Source organism: Prionailurus bengalensis, chromosome B2 (assembly GCF_016509475.1).
Source record: "Prionailurus bengalensis isolate Pbe53 chromosome B2, Fcat_Pben_1.1_paternal_pri, whole genome shotgun sequence".
Lineage (NCBI taxonomy): Eukaryota > Metazoa > Chordata > Mammalia > Carnivora > Felidae > Prionailurus > Prionailurus bengalensis.
The window spans coordinates 63,623,620-63,644,179 of NC_057349.1; the positions used below are offsets into that span (position 1 = coordinate 63,623,620).

A 20,560-nucleotide genomic window follows, 5' to 3' on the forward strand; every position below is an offset into this window, starting at 1 on the left:
AATTTGGCTATTGTTGAGAGTGCTGCTATAAACATTGGGGTACAAGTGCCCCTATGCATCAGTACTCCTGTATCCCTTGGGTAAATTCCTAGCAGTGCTATTGCTGTGTCATAGGGTAGGTCTACTTTTAATTTTTTGAGGAACCTCCACACTGCTTTCCAGAGTGGCTGCACCATTTTGCATTCCCACCAACAGTGCAAGAGGGTTCCCGTTTCTCCACATCCTCTCCAACATCTATAGTCTCCTGATTTGTTCATTTTAGCCACTCTGACTGGTGTGGGGTGATATCTGAGTGTGGTTTTGATTTGTATTCCCCTGATGAGGAGCGACATTCAGCATCTTTTCATGTGCCTGTTGGCCATCTGGATGTCTTCTTTAGAGAAGTGTCTATTCATGTTTTCTGCCCATTTCTTCCCTGGATTACTTGTTTTTTGGGTGTGGAGTTTGGTGAGCTCTTTATAGATTTTGGATACTAGCCCTTTTTCTGATATGTCATTTGCAAATATCTTTTCCCATTCCGTCGGTTGCCCTTTAGTTTTGTTGGTTGTTTCCTTTGCTGTGCAGAAGGTTTTTATCTTCATGAGGTCCCAATAGTTCATGTTTGCTTTTAATTCCCTTGCCTTTGGAGATGTGTCAAGTAAGAAATTGCTGCGGCTGAGGTCAGAGAGGTTTTTTCCTGCTTTCTCCTCTAGGGTTTTGATGGTTTCCTGTCTCACATTCAGGTCCTTTATCCATTTTGAGTTTGTTTTTGTGAATGGTGTAAGAAAGTGGTCTAGTTTCATTCTTCTGCATGTTGCTGTCCAGTTCTCCCAGCACCATTTGTTAAAGAGGCCGTCTTTTTTCCATTGGATATTCTTTCCTGCTTTGTCAAAGATTAGTTGACCATACGTTTGTGGGTCTAGTTCTGGGGTTTCTATTCTATTCCATTGGTCTATGTGTCTGTTTTTGTGCCAATACCATGCTGTCTTGATGATTACAGCTTTGTAGTAGAGGCTAAAGTCTGGGATTGTCATGCCTCCTGCTTTGGTCTTCTTCAAAATTACTTGGCTATTCGGGGCCTTTTGTGGTTCCATAAGAATTTTAGGATTGCTTGATCTAGCTTCGAGAAGAATGCTGGTGCAATGTTGATGGGGATTGCATTGAATGTGTAGATAGCTTTAAGTAGTATTGACATTTAACAATATTTATTCTTCCAACCCATGAGCACAGAATGTTTTTCCATTTCTTTATATCTTCTTCAATATCCTTCATAAGCTTTCTATAGTTTTCATCATACAGATCTTTTACATCTTTGGTTAGATTTATTCTTAGGTATATTATCTTCTTTATTCTACAAATATTTTCTAATTTTTACATTTAGTACTGTAATATAGCACAATTTTTTTCTTAATTTTTTTTTAATGTTTATTTTTGAGAGAGAGACAGAGTGCGAATGCGGGAGGGGCAGAGAGAGAATGAGACACAGAATCTGAAGCAGGCTCTAGGCTCAGAGGTGTCAGCACGGAGCCAGAAGAGGGGCTCAAACTCACAAACCATGAGATCATGACCTGAACCGAAGTTGGACACTTAACCCACTGAGCCACCCAGGGGCCCCTTACAGTGACTTTTTAAAATTAGTTTTTCAGTGTTCTGTCTCCTTGTTTGAGTATTTTTCTTTAGTGACTCTCTTACATGTATGTTGGATCAGGGTGCCTAGGTGGCTCAGTCGGTTGAGCGTCCGACTTTGGCTCCGGTCATGATCTCCAGGTTCTGTGCTGACAGATCAGAGCCTGGAGCCTGCTTCAGATTCTGTCTCTCTTTCTCTCTGCCCCTCCCCCCACTCGTGGTCTGTCTGTCTCTCTCTCAAAAAATAAATAAAACATTTAAAAAAAAAAGTTAACATGTGTGTCAGATCTTGATTGCTTAACTCCAGTATTCATCACTTTCTCTTGGATTCTTCTCATTGATTTTTTTTTTTATTAAACTTTTTTTCCTTTTTCCTCTCTAGTTTTTTTTTTTTTTTTTTTCTTCAACGTTTATTTATTTTTGGGACAGAGAGAGACAGAGCATGAACGGGGGAGGGGCAGAGAGAGAGGGAGACACAGAATCGGAAACAGGCTCCAGGCTCTGAGCCATCAGCCCAGAGCCCGACACGGGGCTCGAACTCACCGACCGCGAGATCGTGACCTGGCTGAAGTCGGACGCTTAACCGACTGCGCCACCCAGGCGCCCCTCCTCTCTAGTTTTTATCGGCCATTATTTGTTGTGTTTATTTGTTCGCATGTTCCATTTATTTCATATTCATTTCTGAAATATTTTCCTTTTATTTCTAATTCCTGTTTTTATTTTAATTCTGATATTTTGAATTTCTGATTTAGTTCTTTCATAACTTCACATGTCTTTTAACTCATTTTACATGTTCTTTCATATCTTGCATATGTTTTTTGGCTTGTTTTGAATTAGTAGGTGTACAGTGTTGATCTGTTTTCTGAGTGTATTTGTTCTAGTGTGGATTCGTTGTAGAGATGTTATTCTGCTTCTTATTCTCTTTTTCTTCTGATAACTGTATGAGATTTGACCTTGATTCTTTTCTGTTGATCATTTTTATGTAGTATTGGTTTTCTTTACCTTTAAAAGGAATTGAATTTTTTTTTTTAATTTTATTTTTGAGACAGAGACAGAGCATGAGCACAGGAGGGGCAGAGAGAGAGGGAGACACAGAATCTGAAGCAGGCTCCAAGCTCTGAGCTGTCAGCACAGAGCCCGATGTGGGGCTCGAACTCACGGACTGTGAGATCATGACCTTAGCTGAAGTCAGACGCTTAACCGACTGAGCCACTCAGGCGCTCCACTTTTAAAAGGAATTGAGATTCAAGATAGCTTTTCTAACTGCACATTGGTTTTTGTGTAATGTTTAAAAATAAGGCTACTTGTTTTCTGAGATTTTTTTTTTTGCTCTGTTCCCTTTTCCCACTTTTATCTCAAGCTTTTCTTTTATTTCCATTTTTTTAGTCCATTTCAATTTTGAATCCTTTCCCAGGACTTTCTCCTCAGGGTGGGGCTCTCTTCTAGAAGGGAAATTTGGTGGTTATGTCATGAGAATTCATAGGGGCTAGATTGTTTCCCCCCATTTCAAGCTTATTGTAGACCTTTTGCACATATTTGCTATTGGATTGGGTAAAACTCCTTTTCAGTTTCATGTGCATTCTTCAGACTGGTTCACTGTAATTTCCAGTTTGTATGTCTTCACTGTTTTAGTGTTCTGTTTCCAGATCCACTCAGCTCCCCATTAGTGGCAGACATCTTGCAGGGCAGTGGTTGTTATTGCCTTGTCTCTACCAGATAGTGTTATCGGGTTTGTGGTGATACTCTATCACCAGGTTTTGTTGTAAATATATTCTATGGGTTTTTGGTTTTTCTGTCTAGTTATTCTTTTCTTGTTGTTTGTTTTTGGTGAGAAGCTTCTGGGAGCTTTAAAACTGTGAGAATTACAGAATTCCTATGACAAGCAATATTTTATAGAATAAAATTCCAGGTTAATAAAGCTAATTTGAAGAGCTCCATGATTTCATTACATCTGACCTGCTATGTATTAGAACATTATTTAATCTCTCCACGTTTTGACCCATGGCCTCATGTGCATTCTTTTAAAGTTGATTGAGATTCACTTGTATTGATTCCCTGCCAGGATCATGAAATGTGTCCTCAAAGAAGAGCCGAGCAAGGGGGCAGCTTACAGTGTTCGGTTTATGTGTTGCCTGTATGTGCAAAGTGAGATGAAGAAAGAAATGTGATACTGTCTGCAACAAAATTTAATCTGTGAAGTTTAATAAGAGGTTTGCATTTTTAAACAATACATTTGAGAAAAAGTCACATGTATTCTGAATTTGTGCAAGATTATGCCCTGTATTTTCCTCTTGATTTTTAAATTGATTTTGAGGTTTTAAGGTTAAAAAGTCAGTAGTAGTTTTTAGAATTATCTTCCTAGTAACTGTCTGTAGTTCTTTGGGTCAAAGCAGTGAACAAGATGTTACTTAGATATTAGACATTACTAAGATATTATTTAGTGCAAGTCTTTATCAGTTCAACTCTGTTCATTTTACAGTGCCTAGTCTAGATAGAACTGAGAGAGTAGAACTAAAGGAATACTAAACTATTTGAAGAAAAAGGCTTGTATCTCCATATAGAGTGCTATATTTGGTAGGAAATTGTTATGTGGCAGTGAATGAATATCTGTATGAATAGATCATTTTAAAACATTGTTATTATTCATTGCATATAATATTTATAATATTTTAGAAGTGTAGTCACTGCTCTTCCTTGCTTTGTGTGACTATAATAATGATAGAAGATGGCAGACATAGTCAGGCTGGGACTCTGTAGACCTGGGTTCTAGTTTTGGCTTTGTTAACTAAATGGTGGGTAATCTTTAGAAAATCACTTAGTAGTGACTCCTTTCTCTTTAAAAAAAACAAAAAATCATCAGTATCCAGTGCTATGCTAAGTTCTAAACATATTTTAAGGATGTCTCATTGCTATTTTTATAGTGACCTTTATTTGTTTATGAATTTCTGGAAGCATATTACAGAGTACACAGGGTCTCCTGGGCAGAAAGATGGAGAAAGCATGTTGTATTTGAGAAAGTGAAGTAGTTTCCTGTGACCAGAGTATTGGGTGCTGTTATATATGTCATAGGAGATGAAGGCAAAAGTTTCAGTGGGGAGTTAGTTGGTTTGGTCTTGATCCTATCACTGATAGGGGGAGGGGATAGGGATACATCAGGGAATTCTTAAAATATAAATTGAAGAGTGATGTTTAATGGTATGTTCCATTTAAGAACCTACATCTGATGGACTTGTTCCTGCAGTGGCCAAGGCAGTGAGTGACTAGATCTTAAACTAAATTGGTGGTAATGGGGGAGGGAGGGGAAGGCTGTAACAAATAAAAAAGAGTTAGAGTCACTAAGGCTTCTGACAGAAGAGGGGAGAGTCCAGGATGATTGTTGAGCTGGGCCTTAAGTACCTAGGATGAAAGTAGTGGTTTATTCCTAGACTTCAAATGGTATGGATTTCATAGTAAGTACAGATTAATAAAGACTGTGATGTGAAGCTTTTCCAACTTTGTTATAATGGTGTTTAATTTTATTGCTTTAAAAAATACATTCTCTGAATTTGTAAGAACTAGCAAATGAAAATTGGTACCTCTAATTCCACATCATCATTTAAAATTTTTAATTTTTAAATACGTGTGGTTTACTTACTTTGTACCTAGAAACAACAATTAAAACAGAAAGAGAACAATTCCCCTAAAACACAATTTTATGAAACCTGGAGGAATGGACTCTGTATTAAATATTTACAAAGAGTTCCTGAGACCAAAAATGGTGGCCCTTCTTTTCCAGCAGCTGGAATCCAAAAGATCTTGAAACCAGTCCTGAAAAGCTTGCTCCTATGCAAGAAATCCTGGTGGCTTTTGAGAGGAAGATAGAGAACTATTCTGGAAAATTTCAAGTGGTAGTAGAGGTGAGTCACTGACATGAAGAATTTATCCAGGGACTACAAATACTCATTTCCTCTTTTTTTATTAACGTTAAAAAATATATATACGTTCAGATAAGGCAGTTTGAAAATCTTAGTCTTTGTGTTCTGAAAACTTTAATGAATAGAATATAGAACAAGTAGTATTCCCTTGCTCACATAAAATTATATATATGTTGAAATTTTAAGAAGCAAAAGCAGATACATTCAATGATTTAGTCTTTAGCAACAGTTCTGTTTCTTTAAGAAGATGATACTGAGAAAAGGTATCATAAGTAAATCATAACTAAATCACAAGTATATTTATACTTGGAGCATAGGATATACTTGCATGGGATTCTTAAAAATGTATTAATTTCATTTGGTTCATAACCTCTTTGATCACTAGAACACTTTGTTTTCCTAGTAGGAGTGGATGCTCTCATTCATGCTGCTTGGATACCGTAGCTAAGCTTCTCTGAATAATATTTTATTTAGAAACAATGCAGGATTAATGTAGCCCCCTTGAAATTATTCATTGTTTTGGGGAATGAGAATTATATGGACATGGCACAAACTTCAAAGGGTACAAAGTGTGTAAAAGTAGTTTTCCTCTCGTTTCTATTCCTCAGTCATCCAATTTTCCTCTGTAGGAACAACCATATTTATTAGTTTGTTGTGTAGTTTTCCTGAAGTATTTTATGCATCTGTATAAACATCTAGGTAGTACACATTTTTAGCTGTTTTCATATCTTACACAATAACCTTTAATCTTGTAGGTGAGACTCTTCCCCACCCCTCAGAAAATTCAGAAGAGTTTTAATTTATATCGCTTTACCTTTCTTCCTCTAGATTTGGTGTAGACATGTAGCACCTTTCCATTACACACTAACTTGTAAGATTGTATTGATTATTTTAATATTTTGCATTTTTGCCATTGGGATTTTAGAAGATCCACTTGACACATTGTAACCTTATCATTTGAAATAGAGCAATTAGCAATCTTAGTCCTTTGTTTTGTAGCTGCTGTTCTTTTCTCCACTTATTCCATTTTTTTTTTAAGTAGCCAGTAAACTCCAAAAGGCCAGTCAGTACACACATAAACATTTATGAAAACTATGCAGGGAGCTTCCTGTATTAATACATTAGTGTGAATTCTAGCTTAACTATTAATGGCTTTTGACCTGGTAATTCTTAGTATCTGAGGGAGAAAGTGCAGGAAACATAGGGACAGATAGGAGGTAGGTTGAGAAAAGAGAAAGAATGCACAAGGTGAAAGAGAGGGGATGTCCAAAGAGCTATCGTTCTTAAACACAGCCACTGAACCTGGACTTGACTGTTTTTGGCTTTAGGTGAGCTAACAACAGATAGAAGTCATACCCTGAAGTAGTTGTATCACTTAGTTGGATTCCAGAGTATTCTGCTTTCCAATATTTTGGAAGACTGAAGAAAGGAAAAAAATTAGCAACTTTTATTCTTAGGAGAATGAATCATTAACTTGGAATTTTAGGTGGCCTGTCATTTATCTTCCGTTTACTATTATTTCCTGATATTGATAAAGATGTGGAGGCACATTTTGTTTCTGTTTGTTCCTGTTACTTCTTACCTTCACACTTATTTCAAGGCTCTTTTTTTCACTAAAACTGATTTTGTGGGGGCTTAATTTTTTTTTTTCCATTGGAGATACCCCTGTTGACATGAAATAGTGATTTTTTAAAAATATAATTTATTGTCAAGATACAATGTATCCAGTGTGCTCTTGGGTTTCAGTGATAGATTCCCATGATTCATCGCTTACAAGCAACACCCAGTGCTCATCCCAACAAGTGCCCTCCTCAGTGCCTATCACCCGTTTTCCCCTCTCCCCCACTCCTCCTCATCAACTGTCAGTTTGTTCTCTGTATTTAAGAGTCTCTTATGGTTTGTCTCCCTCTCTGTTTGAAACTATTTTTTCTCCTTCCCTTCCCCCATGATCTTCTGTTAAGTTTCTCAAGTTCCATGTATGAATGAAAACGTATGACATCTGTCTTTCTCTAACTTATGTCACTGAGTGTAATACCCTCCATTTCGATCCACCTTGTTGCAAATGGCAAGAGTTTATTCTTTCTCATTGCCAAGTGTGTGTGTGTATGTGTATACACACCACATCTTCTTTATTCATTCATCAGTTGATGGACATTTGGGCTCTTTCCATAATTTGGCTGTTGTTGATAGCGCTGCTATAAACATTGGGGTACATGTGCCCCTATGAATCAGCACCCTTGTATCCTTTGGATAAATTCCTATTGGTGCTATTGCCGGGTCATAGGGTAGGTCTATTTTTAATTTTTTGAGGAACCTCCACACTGTATCTAGAGTGGCTGCACCAGTTTGCATTCCCACCAACAGTGCAAGAGGGTTCTCGTTCTCGTTTCTCCACATCCTTGCCAGCATCTGTTGTTTCCTGAGTTGTTAATTTTAGCCATTCTGACTCGTGTGAGGTGGCATCTCATTGTGGTTCTGATTTGTAAGAAATAGTGATTTTTTTTAAAAAACGTTTTTACAGTAGTGTTACATAAAAATAAAATTTCCTAGTACATTTGTTTGCCTACTCCTTGACTCTGCTTATTGTCCTTATATCTGTTCCTGCTTGTTATATTTGTTAACTTTTTCAGTTATTTTTATTTTTTATCAAAGTACAGTTGACATATAATGTTACATTAATTTCAGGGGTATAGCATAGTGATTTGACAGCTCTGTAAGTTATGCAGTGCTCACTGCAAAGGGAGATACCATGTGTTACAAGTTTACTTTTTGTATGTTTTAGTTTACTAAATTATACAAATCCCATAAGTAAATGCCAATTTAAACTTTAAATTGACAACCTCAGTTTACTTCAGTCTCTGTAAAACATAAAAAAACTTAGAACTCTTTTGGAATATAGATTTTTATTGTTTTTAGTGCAAAAACTAGGATTGGGTGAAATGTTTTCTACTTAGAAAGTTTCAGAAATAGAAAATTTTATCTATGTTAGATTGTGAAGAAGTATGTTAGCCTGTAGATGTTTTTCAGCATTCCAGTTCAAACAGTAATTTTTGAAATTGAATCTCAGATAACTTGTGAGTCTTTGTGTAGGTGGTGTTCTTTGTATTGGCTTATATGGAGAAACTGAAAACAAAGATTATAGATTGACAAAGACAAAATACTTTTAATAGTAGGTTTTGAGTTTTATTTATTTTAGGGGGGGAGGGACAGAGAGAGAGGGAAAGAGAATCGCAACCAGGCTCTGCACTGTAAGTGCGGAGCCTGATGCGGGGTTTGAACTCATGAACTGTTAAGATCATGACCTGAGCTGAAATCAGGAGTTGGACACTTAACCAACTGAGCCACCCAGGAGCCCCTGAGATTCTTAAGTGGGATTTATTATACTATTTTCAGGTGAAACCTTCCTTTGCAATGATAATGGTAGTGATTTTGAATGAAGATTATTTAAGCAAAAAGTACAATATAAAATTCATCTTTCTAGAAACATACGGTGTATAAAATGAGGACATATTGAATTTCAAATGAATAGTAAATAACGTTAATTTTTAAATATATGCTACCTAAATGGCGTTTATCATAACTGTGAAAAACACATTTAACTTACTCTTCAATATATATATTTTTGAAAGTAATGCATATTGACTTTTTATTTAATATATTCTTATAATCATTTCTTTGTCAAGAATTTCAGTATATTTTCTGCCCCCTGGATATTTGACTTTTTTAAAAATCAATTTTGAGGCAAAAAATAGTTTATTAAGTAAATACCTACTTAAAAATATTTTTAAGGCACCTGAGTGGCTCAGTTGTTAAGCATCTGACATCAGCTCAGGTCATGATCTCACAGTTCATGGGTTTGAGTCCCATGTGAGCATCAGGTGAGCAGAGCCCCGCTTCTGGTGACCTTGAGCCCTGCTTTGGATAAAACGTGAGCCCCGGGTGAGCCTCACTTCTCTCTGTCTCTGTTTCTGTCTCTGTCCTCCCTTTCCCCTCTCTCTCTCTCCCCCCTTTCCTCCCTCTCTCTCTCCCTCTCTCTCCCCCTCTCTCTCTCCCTCTCCCTCTCCCTCTCTCTTCTCCCCCCTTCTCTCCCTTTCCTTCTCTCCCTCTCTCTTTCCCTCCCTTCCTCCCTCCCTCCCTCTTTCTCTCTCCCTCTCTCTGCCCCTCGCTCACTTGCTCCCTCTCTCTTTCTCTCTCTCAAAAAACTTTTTTTAACCAAACTTGTAGAAAATTTGATTTAAATAATTAAGAGTCCTCTTCTTCCATTTTTCATGTTTGAAATGTGCGAGAGGGAGAGAAGGAATGACAGAATTACATGCTTTCTGTAAAGCCAAAGAATTTTCAAATTTGGTAAATTAAAAAAAATTTTAATGGTCTATTTGGCATCCTTACAAGTATTCCTCCTTTTGGAGAAGTGAAAGTACGTTTGGAAGTTTAAGTTTTTCAGGATGGTGTATAGTATTAGATCTGGCTTGATTGGAAACTACATGGTAGAAGTTAAGGTAGCTAGTTCATTAACCATAACTTAATTCTCATTGTAGTTAAATAATAAAATATTATTATTATTATTTATTATTTTTTTAAAGAAGTGTATGCCCTTTATCATCCCTCCTTTCCCTATTTTTGCAACCAGTCCAGTCATTTCAGCTCAGGGATACTGAATCATAAATTGCCAAAGAATAAGAAACTAAAATTTTGCTTTCTACCGGTAAAATTTTGCTAAAGCTTTTTGGTTGAGAGAACCCAAAAGAAAAGCAGTAATATTTTAATAACAGGAATGATGTTTTAATAATGGAGGCAATACCTAAAGTATTTTTCTATCTTGTGGTGAAATTTCCTGGACACTTATTTCGATTAGCTGGTGCCTGGTGGTAAGGATTTTCAGCCTTGTAACTGGTTCATTGTATTACTCAGTAGAGAAATCATATAACCTCTTTGTGCCTTAGTTTCTTTATCTGTAAAATGAAAACTGAGCTCTAAAGCAAAGAGCTTGGTGTTTGTAAGTCTTGCAGGATGTAGTCCCAGTTCCATTAGATATAGCCTGAGATATCAAAACTACTACTGATGGCTGATGTTTCTATCAGGAGTTGAATACTCGTGGCGACTAATAATCTTGGGTCTGTTACTGAACATCTTGCCACTTCTGTTTCCTTTCCTGCCAAAGTAGGGTAATAATGTCTAAATTAGGGTTTTTTGAAATTTAAAATGGCGTATATATGTATATATATGCAATTTCTATAATATATATACAATTTATAATAATATATATAATTTATGTATAAAAATAAAGTATTGAGGCTAAAGCTCGTTATTGTAGTTGTTAGGCTATTTTTATTATTTTCTTCTGATTACTAGACACAGTTTGCTCTTTAGGACCAATAGAATAAATTTTCATAAGTCCTCTATATGGCCCTTAAATGTAGTGTTTTGAAACTGAAGACAGCTAGTTTGTACCATATTTCTATCAACTCCCCCAATGCCAGCTCCTGTTGTTTTTTCCCCTTGCTTTAACCATCTCAAAATTGCTTAACCTTTTCATTTTCACTGATCCTTTTGTTGCTGACCTTCCTTTCTCACTACTCTGTTCTACTTTTTAGAAACCTAGAAACTATCTGAGCCACTAATATCTTCTTACAAAATGATCTTTCTACATCTGTGATGTCATTGAATCCTTGTTTCTTCTAATCCCAACTAACATATACACCGCATGCACCTGTACCCTTTCACACTTTTGGCCGTGGTCTTCTATAGAAATGGCTCATTATTTCACATTACTTGTCCCTTTCAGATTTTTATACCTTGTTTTTTCTCACCTGCATCCCTAGAACAACATTAAATAATTTGGTGTAATATACATATATGCCTTGTTCCTAATTACTTTTTATTTTGTCAAAATTTTAATAACCTATATTAAATAAAGAGAATATTTTATATAAAATGTGTACAATCATATTCATTGAAAGTAAGATATTTCTCGGGGCGCCTGGGTGGCGCAGTCGGTTAAGCGTCCGACTTCAGCCAGGTCACGATCTCGCGGTCCGTGAGTTCGAGCCCCGCGTCAGGCTCTGGGCTGATGGCTCAGAGCCTGGAGCCTGTTTCCGATTCTGTATCTCCCTCTCTCTCTGCCCCTCCCCCGTTCATGCTCTGTCTCTCTCTGTCCCAAAAATAAATAAACGTTGAAAAAAAAAATTAAAAAAAAAAAAAAAAAGAAAGTAAGATATTTCTATAAAAAGCATCTCTATTTTATGGACTAATAAGAAAAAAACTATAATTTACAAGACACCATCAGTTTTAAGATGTATTTCATTTCATTAATGTTGAAATATAAAGAAAAATGTAACTTAGGATCAATGAGATACGACATATATAGTAGATACTGTTTTTAATCTTACTAAATTTTTTGTTAGAATTTCCATGTGTTCTTGTTTGCTTGATGGAAACTTTTAAATTTTCTTACTTTCATAGTTTCTGTGAGTTACTTTTTGCTTTATTGCAGATATTGTGAAAAGTATGAGACAGTTTTTCTTGCTTTAGTTCTTCCTAAATGTTTAATGCTTTTATGATTACATAACTTGGATCACCTTTACTTAATAAATTCCCACCATGACACAAGGATGAAACATCATTTGAATACTTGAGAGGGCAAACATTTTTTCTTTCAAGAAGAGAGAGCTATACGAAAAGTTTCTAAGCTTTTCTCCCCACACACAGAATTTACATGTTAGCTCTCCTCATATTCATGCTAGTATATGTCATGATGTAATAGAGCCTCTGACCTTGTACTGTCAGTTCACTTTACACAGTTTTCCCCCTTACCTTATATACCTTTGGTTTTATTTTGTGTTAGCTATATAAAAAAACCTCATTTCTTTTTCAGTTTTTCTATCCATTATATTTCCCAGCTCCCTATTAATTACTTCACTTTCTTATGATCTCTCTTATTATCTTGTTTACTCTGAGAGAGTATGTTGAGGTGGGTGGGATAGGTATCCAGAAATGAGTGTATATTAGTATTTTGCATACCTTACAACTCAGTTGGGATAAAAAAGTCACTGTATTTTTTTATTTGAAGGAAGATGGTTCTGTGTCCACTTGAGGGCTACAACTCAAGGTCGATGTCTGGAAATCTGTTAGACCTCAGCTGTCTTCTTGGAGATGTGGAGTGTGTCTAGGAGATCAGAAGGAAAAAGAAGGGATTATACAAACTGATGTTTCTACCAATTAAAACATTTTAAGGAACCCAAGCTCTATGTAAATGATGTAAAATAGTAATAGAATAATATTTTGTTTGTAAATGTTTAGTTTCTAATGTAATAGAATGTCCAGGAAGTATTGTTTGGCTAATCCTTACTCACAGAGGATACTGAAACTTAGTTAAACTGGTTGAAGTGATTGTCAGATTATTTTATGCCTCCTGAGTAGTTCTTATTTTTGGGGCTTGTAGATTTTAGGGAGACTTTGGGCCATCACGTGCAGGTTTTTTGTAGGGAGGGGATCCATAGCTTTCAGCAGAATCTTAAAGAGGTTAACCCCAAGGAAATAAACCCTCTTTAGAGTTTTAGGTTAGCACTATTTCTTTTTTATCTACTCTCCATTGTGATTCTGATTGTAAATCATGAAAACCCAGGAGTATTTTGAAACTCAAAACAAAGAAAATTTGGTCTTGAGCTGTTACCGTTGGAAATGGCAGTGTTGTTCAAGTGGTGTACTTAAAACAATAATAAAACTTCCCATGAACTACCAGGAAATTACTTTTAGGAAGATGGTATTATTTTCATAGAAAAAGACATTAGAAAACTATGGGTCCACATAAGTTGAGTAAATGTGAGGAATTAAACATATACTTTGAACTTTAGTAATTTCATAGTTGTGATTTAAATTATTTTCCTTAGAAAATATATCTTGCAAATAATAAATGTTACCTGGTATTTCTTTGTATATATGTGTGTAGGTATGTATATGTATGTGTATATGGGAATTACTTTTTTTATATGAGTAATGAAAATACTTGATTTTTCTTTTTATTTTAGTGCATGCAAGATATGGGAAATACTAAAGCAAGACTACTCTATGAAGCCAATCTTCCAGAGAATTTTCGAAGACCACAGACAGATCAGTATCCTTTAAACTTTATTTATTGTGGGTTTAAAAAAAAATTAACTCATTTTTATACTTCATATTTTAACTGTATTTAGAAAGTTGTGAACTTTACCATGATGTTATTTATTTATTTATTTATTTATTTATTTATTTAAAATATTTTGTTATGTATTTTGAAAGAGAGAAGGAGTGTGCACGCATGAGTTGGGGAGAGGGCAGAGAGGGAGAGAATCCCAAGCAGGCTCTGTACTGTCAGATCTTGGAGATCAGAGAGACCATGTAGAATAATACTAGTATAGCCTTGAAATGAGCAATGATGAAGTTATAAATTAGTGCATTAAGAATGGACAAGAAGGAATTGGGAAGATTGCAAAGAAATTGGGAAAGCAGGAGCAATTGGATTAGATTAAAACTGGCTCTGTTTCTGAAGAAGATACTGGGATGACCCCAGATATTAAAGCTTGCCTGAGGTTCTATGGTGAAGTAAAACATATTCCCAGACAGAAAGTATTCAGTACCAGATGAAGGTTGAAGGGTCAGAAAGGAAAGGTGATAAGCTATGCTTCATGGCTTTGGACAGGTTGAGGTGTCTGTTGGACATATACATGGAGATCCCCATTTAGCTGGAAACATGGGTCTGGACCTTAGAAGAAAGCAGGAAATTCAGTGCAGATTATAGAGTAATTTAGCATGTAGGTAATACAGAAGTGTTGAGTGAAGTTGTGTTTACCCGGGGCAGTGGTCCTGTATTCTTTTTTGTGTGTTTTATTAAAAATCTTGGGAATGCTGTTTTCTTTCTTCTCTGAAAAATGGAGGCCTAGGGCAGAACCCTGGAATAGAGCATGGCAGAAGGAAATAGAGTAGAGCAAAGAAGTAATGTCCTGGGTTTTTACCAGTTGCTTGCTAGTTGTATTTATTTCTCTTCTCTTTGGTTCTCACCCCACAGGCTGAGTTGACGCTCAAATGGAAGAATTTTCTTTCTGTGGAAGTTTGTTTGTGTGTGTGTTGGGGTCAGTTTGGTTTGAGTTGGTTTTTTTTGGACTTCTCTTGAAGATTACAGGGTAAATTCTTGAAGTTCTTAAAGTTTTTGGTAGTATCCTTTATTTGGTATCTTGTGGGTGAAAGTGGCTTCCAAGTTATTTAATATATCATCATGATTCTGTATTTTCAAAGAAGTCTTGAAGGTATTTCAGAAAGGACTGGATGTAGTTTTTTGGTATTCTCTTACATTGAACTGTTTTTTTTTTTGTTTTTTTTTTAATTTATTTTGAGAGTGAGAGAGAGGAGGGTAGGGGCAGAAAGAGAGGAGAGAGATGTGCAGAACCCAGTGTGGGGCTCATTCTCACGAACTGTGAGATCGTGACCTGAACCAAAATCAAGAGTTGGATGCCAGCTCCTGAGCCACCCAGGCACACCTCACATTGAAATGTTCTATCCACTGTTTCATATATGTTGGTAGCAATACTATTTCTTCTGAAATAATTACCATCAGTTTTATGATGAACCTTATAGAAATAAAGGATTAATGAGGTAGTGAGTTATTAATTCTGTTATTATTTTTGCTGATATATTTTTAAATGTTTGGTACTTACCTAAAAATTTCAGGAGAGATAAGATTTTTACAGTGAATTGATTGGTGTTTGGTATCATTACATCCTCGACTTTTGACACACTGAAGATACAATGTTGTGAACAGCAGCTGATGTAGCTTTACTGCTTAAAATAGGTTAGCGGTGTCCTAGGCACTAGCTTGGCATTTTATGTACATTATCTTTTTTTTAATTCTCAAAATAACTCTGAACTAGAGCATAGTATTTTCCCTTTTGAGGGCGTGGAAAGGTAGGATGTTCAAAGAGTCATTAAGAAATTTCTCAAAGCTTCCAGACTTTTCCTCCTGTAGACAGGCACTTGAATATTTTTAAATGATGATAGTCTGAGTAAAATCAGTGTTGCCACTTTTGAGTCTTGATGGCCTTCAACAATAGATAGGCTTATGGTTTGGGACTCTTTGCAGCTAGATCATAAGATTTAGATATAGATTTTAGCTTCTAAGTAGCTGGTGTGATTCATTTCGGGCTTTTGGATTATGTATATTTTTGCTAACGTGTGCTCAAGCATGCTTATATGATTTTTCAAACTAAATTTACTTCTAAAGCATTTAAAAATTATGGTCGTATTTATATGAGGTGTTGACTTACTGTTCACAAAAAGATAATCTAATGGTTGTCAGAAACTACTTAAAAGAGGGATTTTGTCGAAACAGATTTGATGACACAAAGATGACCACTGCGAGTTTAAGATGACATGCCCTGGGCCATGAGACCAGTCCCTATATCCAATATAATACTGTGGCCTTAAAATTGTTTTTACCTTAAATATTATAGCAACATCACTTTATTCCCTTTTTTAAATTATGAAACATTGTGATTTTATTAGGGAAACTAGTAACAAAACTAGTCCCTGTTCTTTATTTCACGAATCATTCTAAATTTTATTGTTCTTAGAAAAGCCTAAAATTGCTGCATTTTTATTGATTTAAACATTGTTGCCTTACCCCTAGAGGCAAATGGAACCAAACTGAGTAAAACTCACATAACATGGGCCTTACTGAATTCTTAACAAGATTTGTCACTTTTTAAAAGCTTTACAATTTACAAAGTTATGCAAAAGCTGCTGTGAAAGTACAATTTCTCATGTGGGATGTGGTTAATTATAGGCTGCATGTACCAGTGCATGACAAATGATAAAGCTTTACATTAAGCTTTTCATTATTAGGATATTTCATCTTATCTAAAAACTTTAATTACTTCAGTTCCATGAGGTCTTTTGTGCACCAAAGCTAATCAGCAGTTCTTCTCCTTTGAGCATTTCAAGATTTTACTGCTGTCAGTGGGAATGTGTCTGGAATTGGAAGATTTTGTTCTTTGGAGTAAATATTAATTTAATTGTCTTTTAAAATGGTATCTTTAAGAAAAGGAAAACAATCTCCAATTACAAATAAATACATGTTAAAATACAAAGTAATGTTAAACTTCTGTGGGGCTTGTATAGTATCATTTGTTAGTTTCGAGGACAGGAACAATTAAGGGTGCTGTACTGAATGTTTTGTAACTATAGGCATGGGGAAGACTCTGGGGTATTTGTTTTTGTTTGTTTATTAAATCCGAAATCAACCACTTAAACTTGAATTGTTAATATATTCCTTTCCCTGATTTCCTGAAAATATTGTTGTTCTATTTCTAATTTTTTTGGTTATATTATTGATCTGTCAGTATAACTAAATCCTTATGTCTCAAATGACACGTAGAGAATAGAAAATGAAGATGACTATTGATTGTTCTCCAAATTCATTTGTCCTTTTATTGTTTCTCAGTTCATCTATTTAAACTTGATGACGTACAAATCATCTTAGCCCTGAATGTGGTAGTTGTTGTTCATTTCTTCCCTCAACTGTGATAATAATAGCTAAAAATTAAATAGCACTCACTATGTGCCATACACTGTGCTTAGTTCTCTATACACACTAGCTTGTTTAATTCTTATAATAATCCTGTGAGATGAGACTTTAGTGTTATCTCCAGTTTAAAGGTGAGGAAACTGAGATACAGTTATATAACAACAAAACCTAACTTCATTTATTGAATTCTTACTGTCTTTTAGGTACTGCAAAATGCTTTATATATATTATTCCCATAACTCTCAACAACTTTGTGAGTTGAGTATTATTATCTGTTTTGGTTTTTTTTTTTTTTTTTTTTTATTATACCTGGGTATGGGTTCAGCAGATTAGCTGACTTCAAGGTAACAATAACAAGTGCCTACTGGTACCAGAAATGAGGGTGTATGTTGGAGACCATCTTCTTTGAGCCTTAGTACTAGAGTCCACATATAAGGCAAAACTATTGTCAAAATGTCCACTGAAAATTCCTTAAGATGTCTGTAATGATAATTTGTAGACACAGAGACTCTCTATAACTCCAACTTGTTTTGCCCTCATGGGCAAAATTGGGATCCAATTTAGGAATCAGTAACTGCAGGCTTAGGAGCCAACTCCTCTTTCTGTAAGTAAAGTTTTATTATCATGCCCATTAATCTATGTATTTTCAAGGCTGCTTTGGAGCTACAAAGGCAGAGTTGAATAATTGCAGCATAGACCAACTATCCTTCAAAGCCTAAAATATTTACTGTCTGGCCCTCTAAGAAAAATTTTGCTGATCCTGGGAATAAATCATTGTTTCTTTAGGTGAATTAACAATGAAGAATTGGCATACATTTGGGACCTTGTACAAATATACATAAAGACCATATGATATGTTCTTGCTTTAAGAGGTACATAGGAATGGATAGCAACTGAGGACATAAAAATCATGTTTCTTAAATCATGGTCCTTTCTCAGATGACTCCCAAGGAAGTTAAAAAATGCACTTTGTGGTGGGCTTTGATTGGTTTTTGAAAAGTAATATTTAAGGGGTGCCTGGGTGGCTCATTTGGTTGAGTATCCAACTTCAGGTCAGGTCATGATCTAGTGGTTTATGGGTTCGAGCCCTGCGTTGGGCTCTGTGCTGACAGCTCAGAGTCTGGAACTTGCTTCAGATTCCATGTCTCCATCTCTCTGCCCCTCCCCTGCTCATACTCTGTCTGTCTCTCTCTCAAAAATAAATAAATGTTAAAAAAAGTAATATTTAATAACAGGAAGACCCAAGTGAGTTCTTCTGCTCTAGTGATTACTTTAACTTAATTAATTTAATCTTAATATCCTTGGAAAACAACTCAACTTTCATCTCAGAATTTTAGGAATTGCTTACTTTTTAGATAATTTGTGAGAAGGTTTCTTATAAGCAGAACCAGATTCACCTAAATTTGCATTATTTATATAAAATATATTAAATATAAATTAAGATTTCACTTATATCTGTTATTTCTGCAAATTCACAGCAACATGTATTTTCACTAGATGTATTGTTTTTCACTCCAAAAAATTTTAACCTAAAAATATTTGTCTTTTTCAAATTTAGTATTTATAAAACCATCATAGTTTTCAGTATTTTAGTTTTACTGTTGGTTAAACTATTTTATAAGCTCTGTTTCTAACCTTAATGAGTTTTCTCTCTAATAGTAATTAAAAAAAATTTTTTTTTTAACGTTTATTTATTTTTGAGACAGAGAGAGACAGAGCATGAACAGGGGAGGGGCAGAGAGAGAGGGAGACACAGAATCTGAAACAGGCTCCAGGCTCTGAGCTGTCAGCACAGAGCCTGACATGGGGCTCGAACTCACGGACTGTGAGATCATGACCTGAGCTGAAGTCAGACGCTTAACCGACCAAGCCACCCAGGCGCCCCTCTAATAGTAATTTTTAAAATCATAAACAGCGATCTTTGTCATTGACATTTCATAGATAAGAGTACTAAATCTTTTCAAGCTTTAAGGTGTAGTATACTCTAAACAATATCTAAAATGAGTGTTGTTTCTGTCTTTAAGAAGGAAAAATATTAGTATTATCCTCCTCTCTGATATTTAAATATAAACATTTTAATATAAGAATTTAGATTTCTAAAAATTTTCTGTAGTTAAAAGAATAGCTGTATATATATACTGTATTATATGCTATATAATACATATTTAACTGTAAATATAATTGCTGCTAAAATATTTATACAAATCTATAAATATATATATGAATAATAAATATACTCCATATCATCTGAAATGAAAATGACCTCAGTCTAAGTGAAGTCTATTTTCTCTTTGTGGAGGTAAGTAGTTGTCTCTAACAGTGAAAATTGCTCAGTATATCCACGTTCATACACCTAATCCAAAGGGCCAGATTTTTGATTGTTTCATTTTTTCCTGTTAGATAAACAGAAAAATGTAATATTGAACTTGTATTTACAGTCATGAGCTAACTTAACATTTAGCTGATTTACATGTGAAATAGTTGGAGTAAAATAACATTGCATTTTGTGAAAATCTTGGCATATTGGCTGCTAAAATTTTCACATAGCTAAATAAGCAGCCCGATCACATCTTTTACTTAAAAGGGTCTCCCAGGCTGCTTTGAAAATACCATCAGGGCACCTGGGTGACTCAGTCGGCTGAGCCTCCTCGGCTCAGGTCATGATCTCGCAGTTCATGAGTTTGAGCCCCGCATCGGGCTCTGTGCTCTCAGCTCAGAGCCTGGAGCCTGTTTTGGTTCTGTGTCTCCCTCTCTCTCTGCCGCTCCCCTGCTCATGCTCTGTCTCTCCTTCTCTCTCAAAAATAAGTAAACATAAAAAAAGTTTAAAAGAAAATACCATCCAAATTTGACAGTCTCTAGATTTTAAAAGTATTTATTAGCATTAGCACAAACTAACTGAATGGTTCACAGATGAACTGGTGATGATCAGGAACATTCTGAAAGGTAAATGCCAGATATTCCTGGTTTTGAATCACAGCTCTCTCTTGTACTATAAGAATCTCAGAGAACTTTTTAAACTTTCTATGCCACACTTGTAGTTGTGGAATGGCACCTACCTTATAGGTTGCGAAGAGGAGAAGCGGAGATAAAGATCACATAAAGTGCCCTTCACAAACTATCTTTAAAAATGGCTTTCAGTCATTCAGTTTACTTAATAAATTAAATGTTTAGATCTCCTGTCTTGCCTTCCCTGGCCCTCTTTGAGTGCTTTCATAATGCCTCAACTTTTTAATATCCACTGTATATTGGTCTGTCATCTATTATCTGTTGCCTCAACTGGCGTTTATTAACTTCAAATAAGGAGTTATTGACTGAAAATGTATTGTTTTACTGCTACAGGTAACTTATCTTTTGAACAGAAGGATGTCTTACTGGGGATCTACAGAGAGATTGTATTTCAGTGTAATTCATTTCCTTTGTAATTCTGTGTATTTTATTTTATACAATTAAAAGCACCGTCCCAGAAAGAGTTCGCAGGCTTTGCCTG

General features: G+C 35.5%; 1 protein-coding gene across 3 annotated transcripts in view; it reads left to right on the forward strand.

Annotated features, from left to right (window-relative positions):
* The window catches only part of SMAP1 (small ArfGAP 1), a 202,943-nt gene that overhangs the window by 56,264 nt on the left and 126,119 nt on the right, over positions 1-20,560 (forward strand). For 2 of the 3 annotated variants that reach the window (XM_043591751.1, XM_043591749.1), the window contains exon 3: positions 13,547-13,632. In XM_043591751.1, coding sequence (XP_043447686.1) covers positions 13,547-13,632 — 86 coding nt within the window. Of the gene's footprint in view, positions 1-5,380; positions 5,502-13,546; positions 13,633-20,560 lie in introns of all 3 variants that reach the window. The other variant, XM_043591750.1, reaches the window with a different exon arrangement.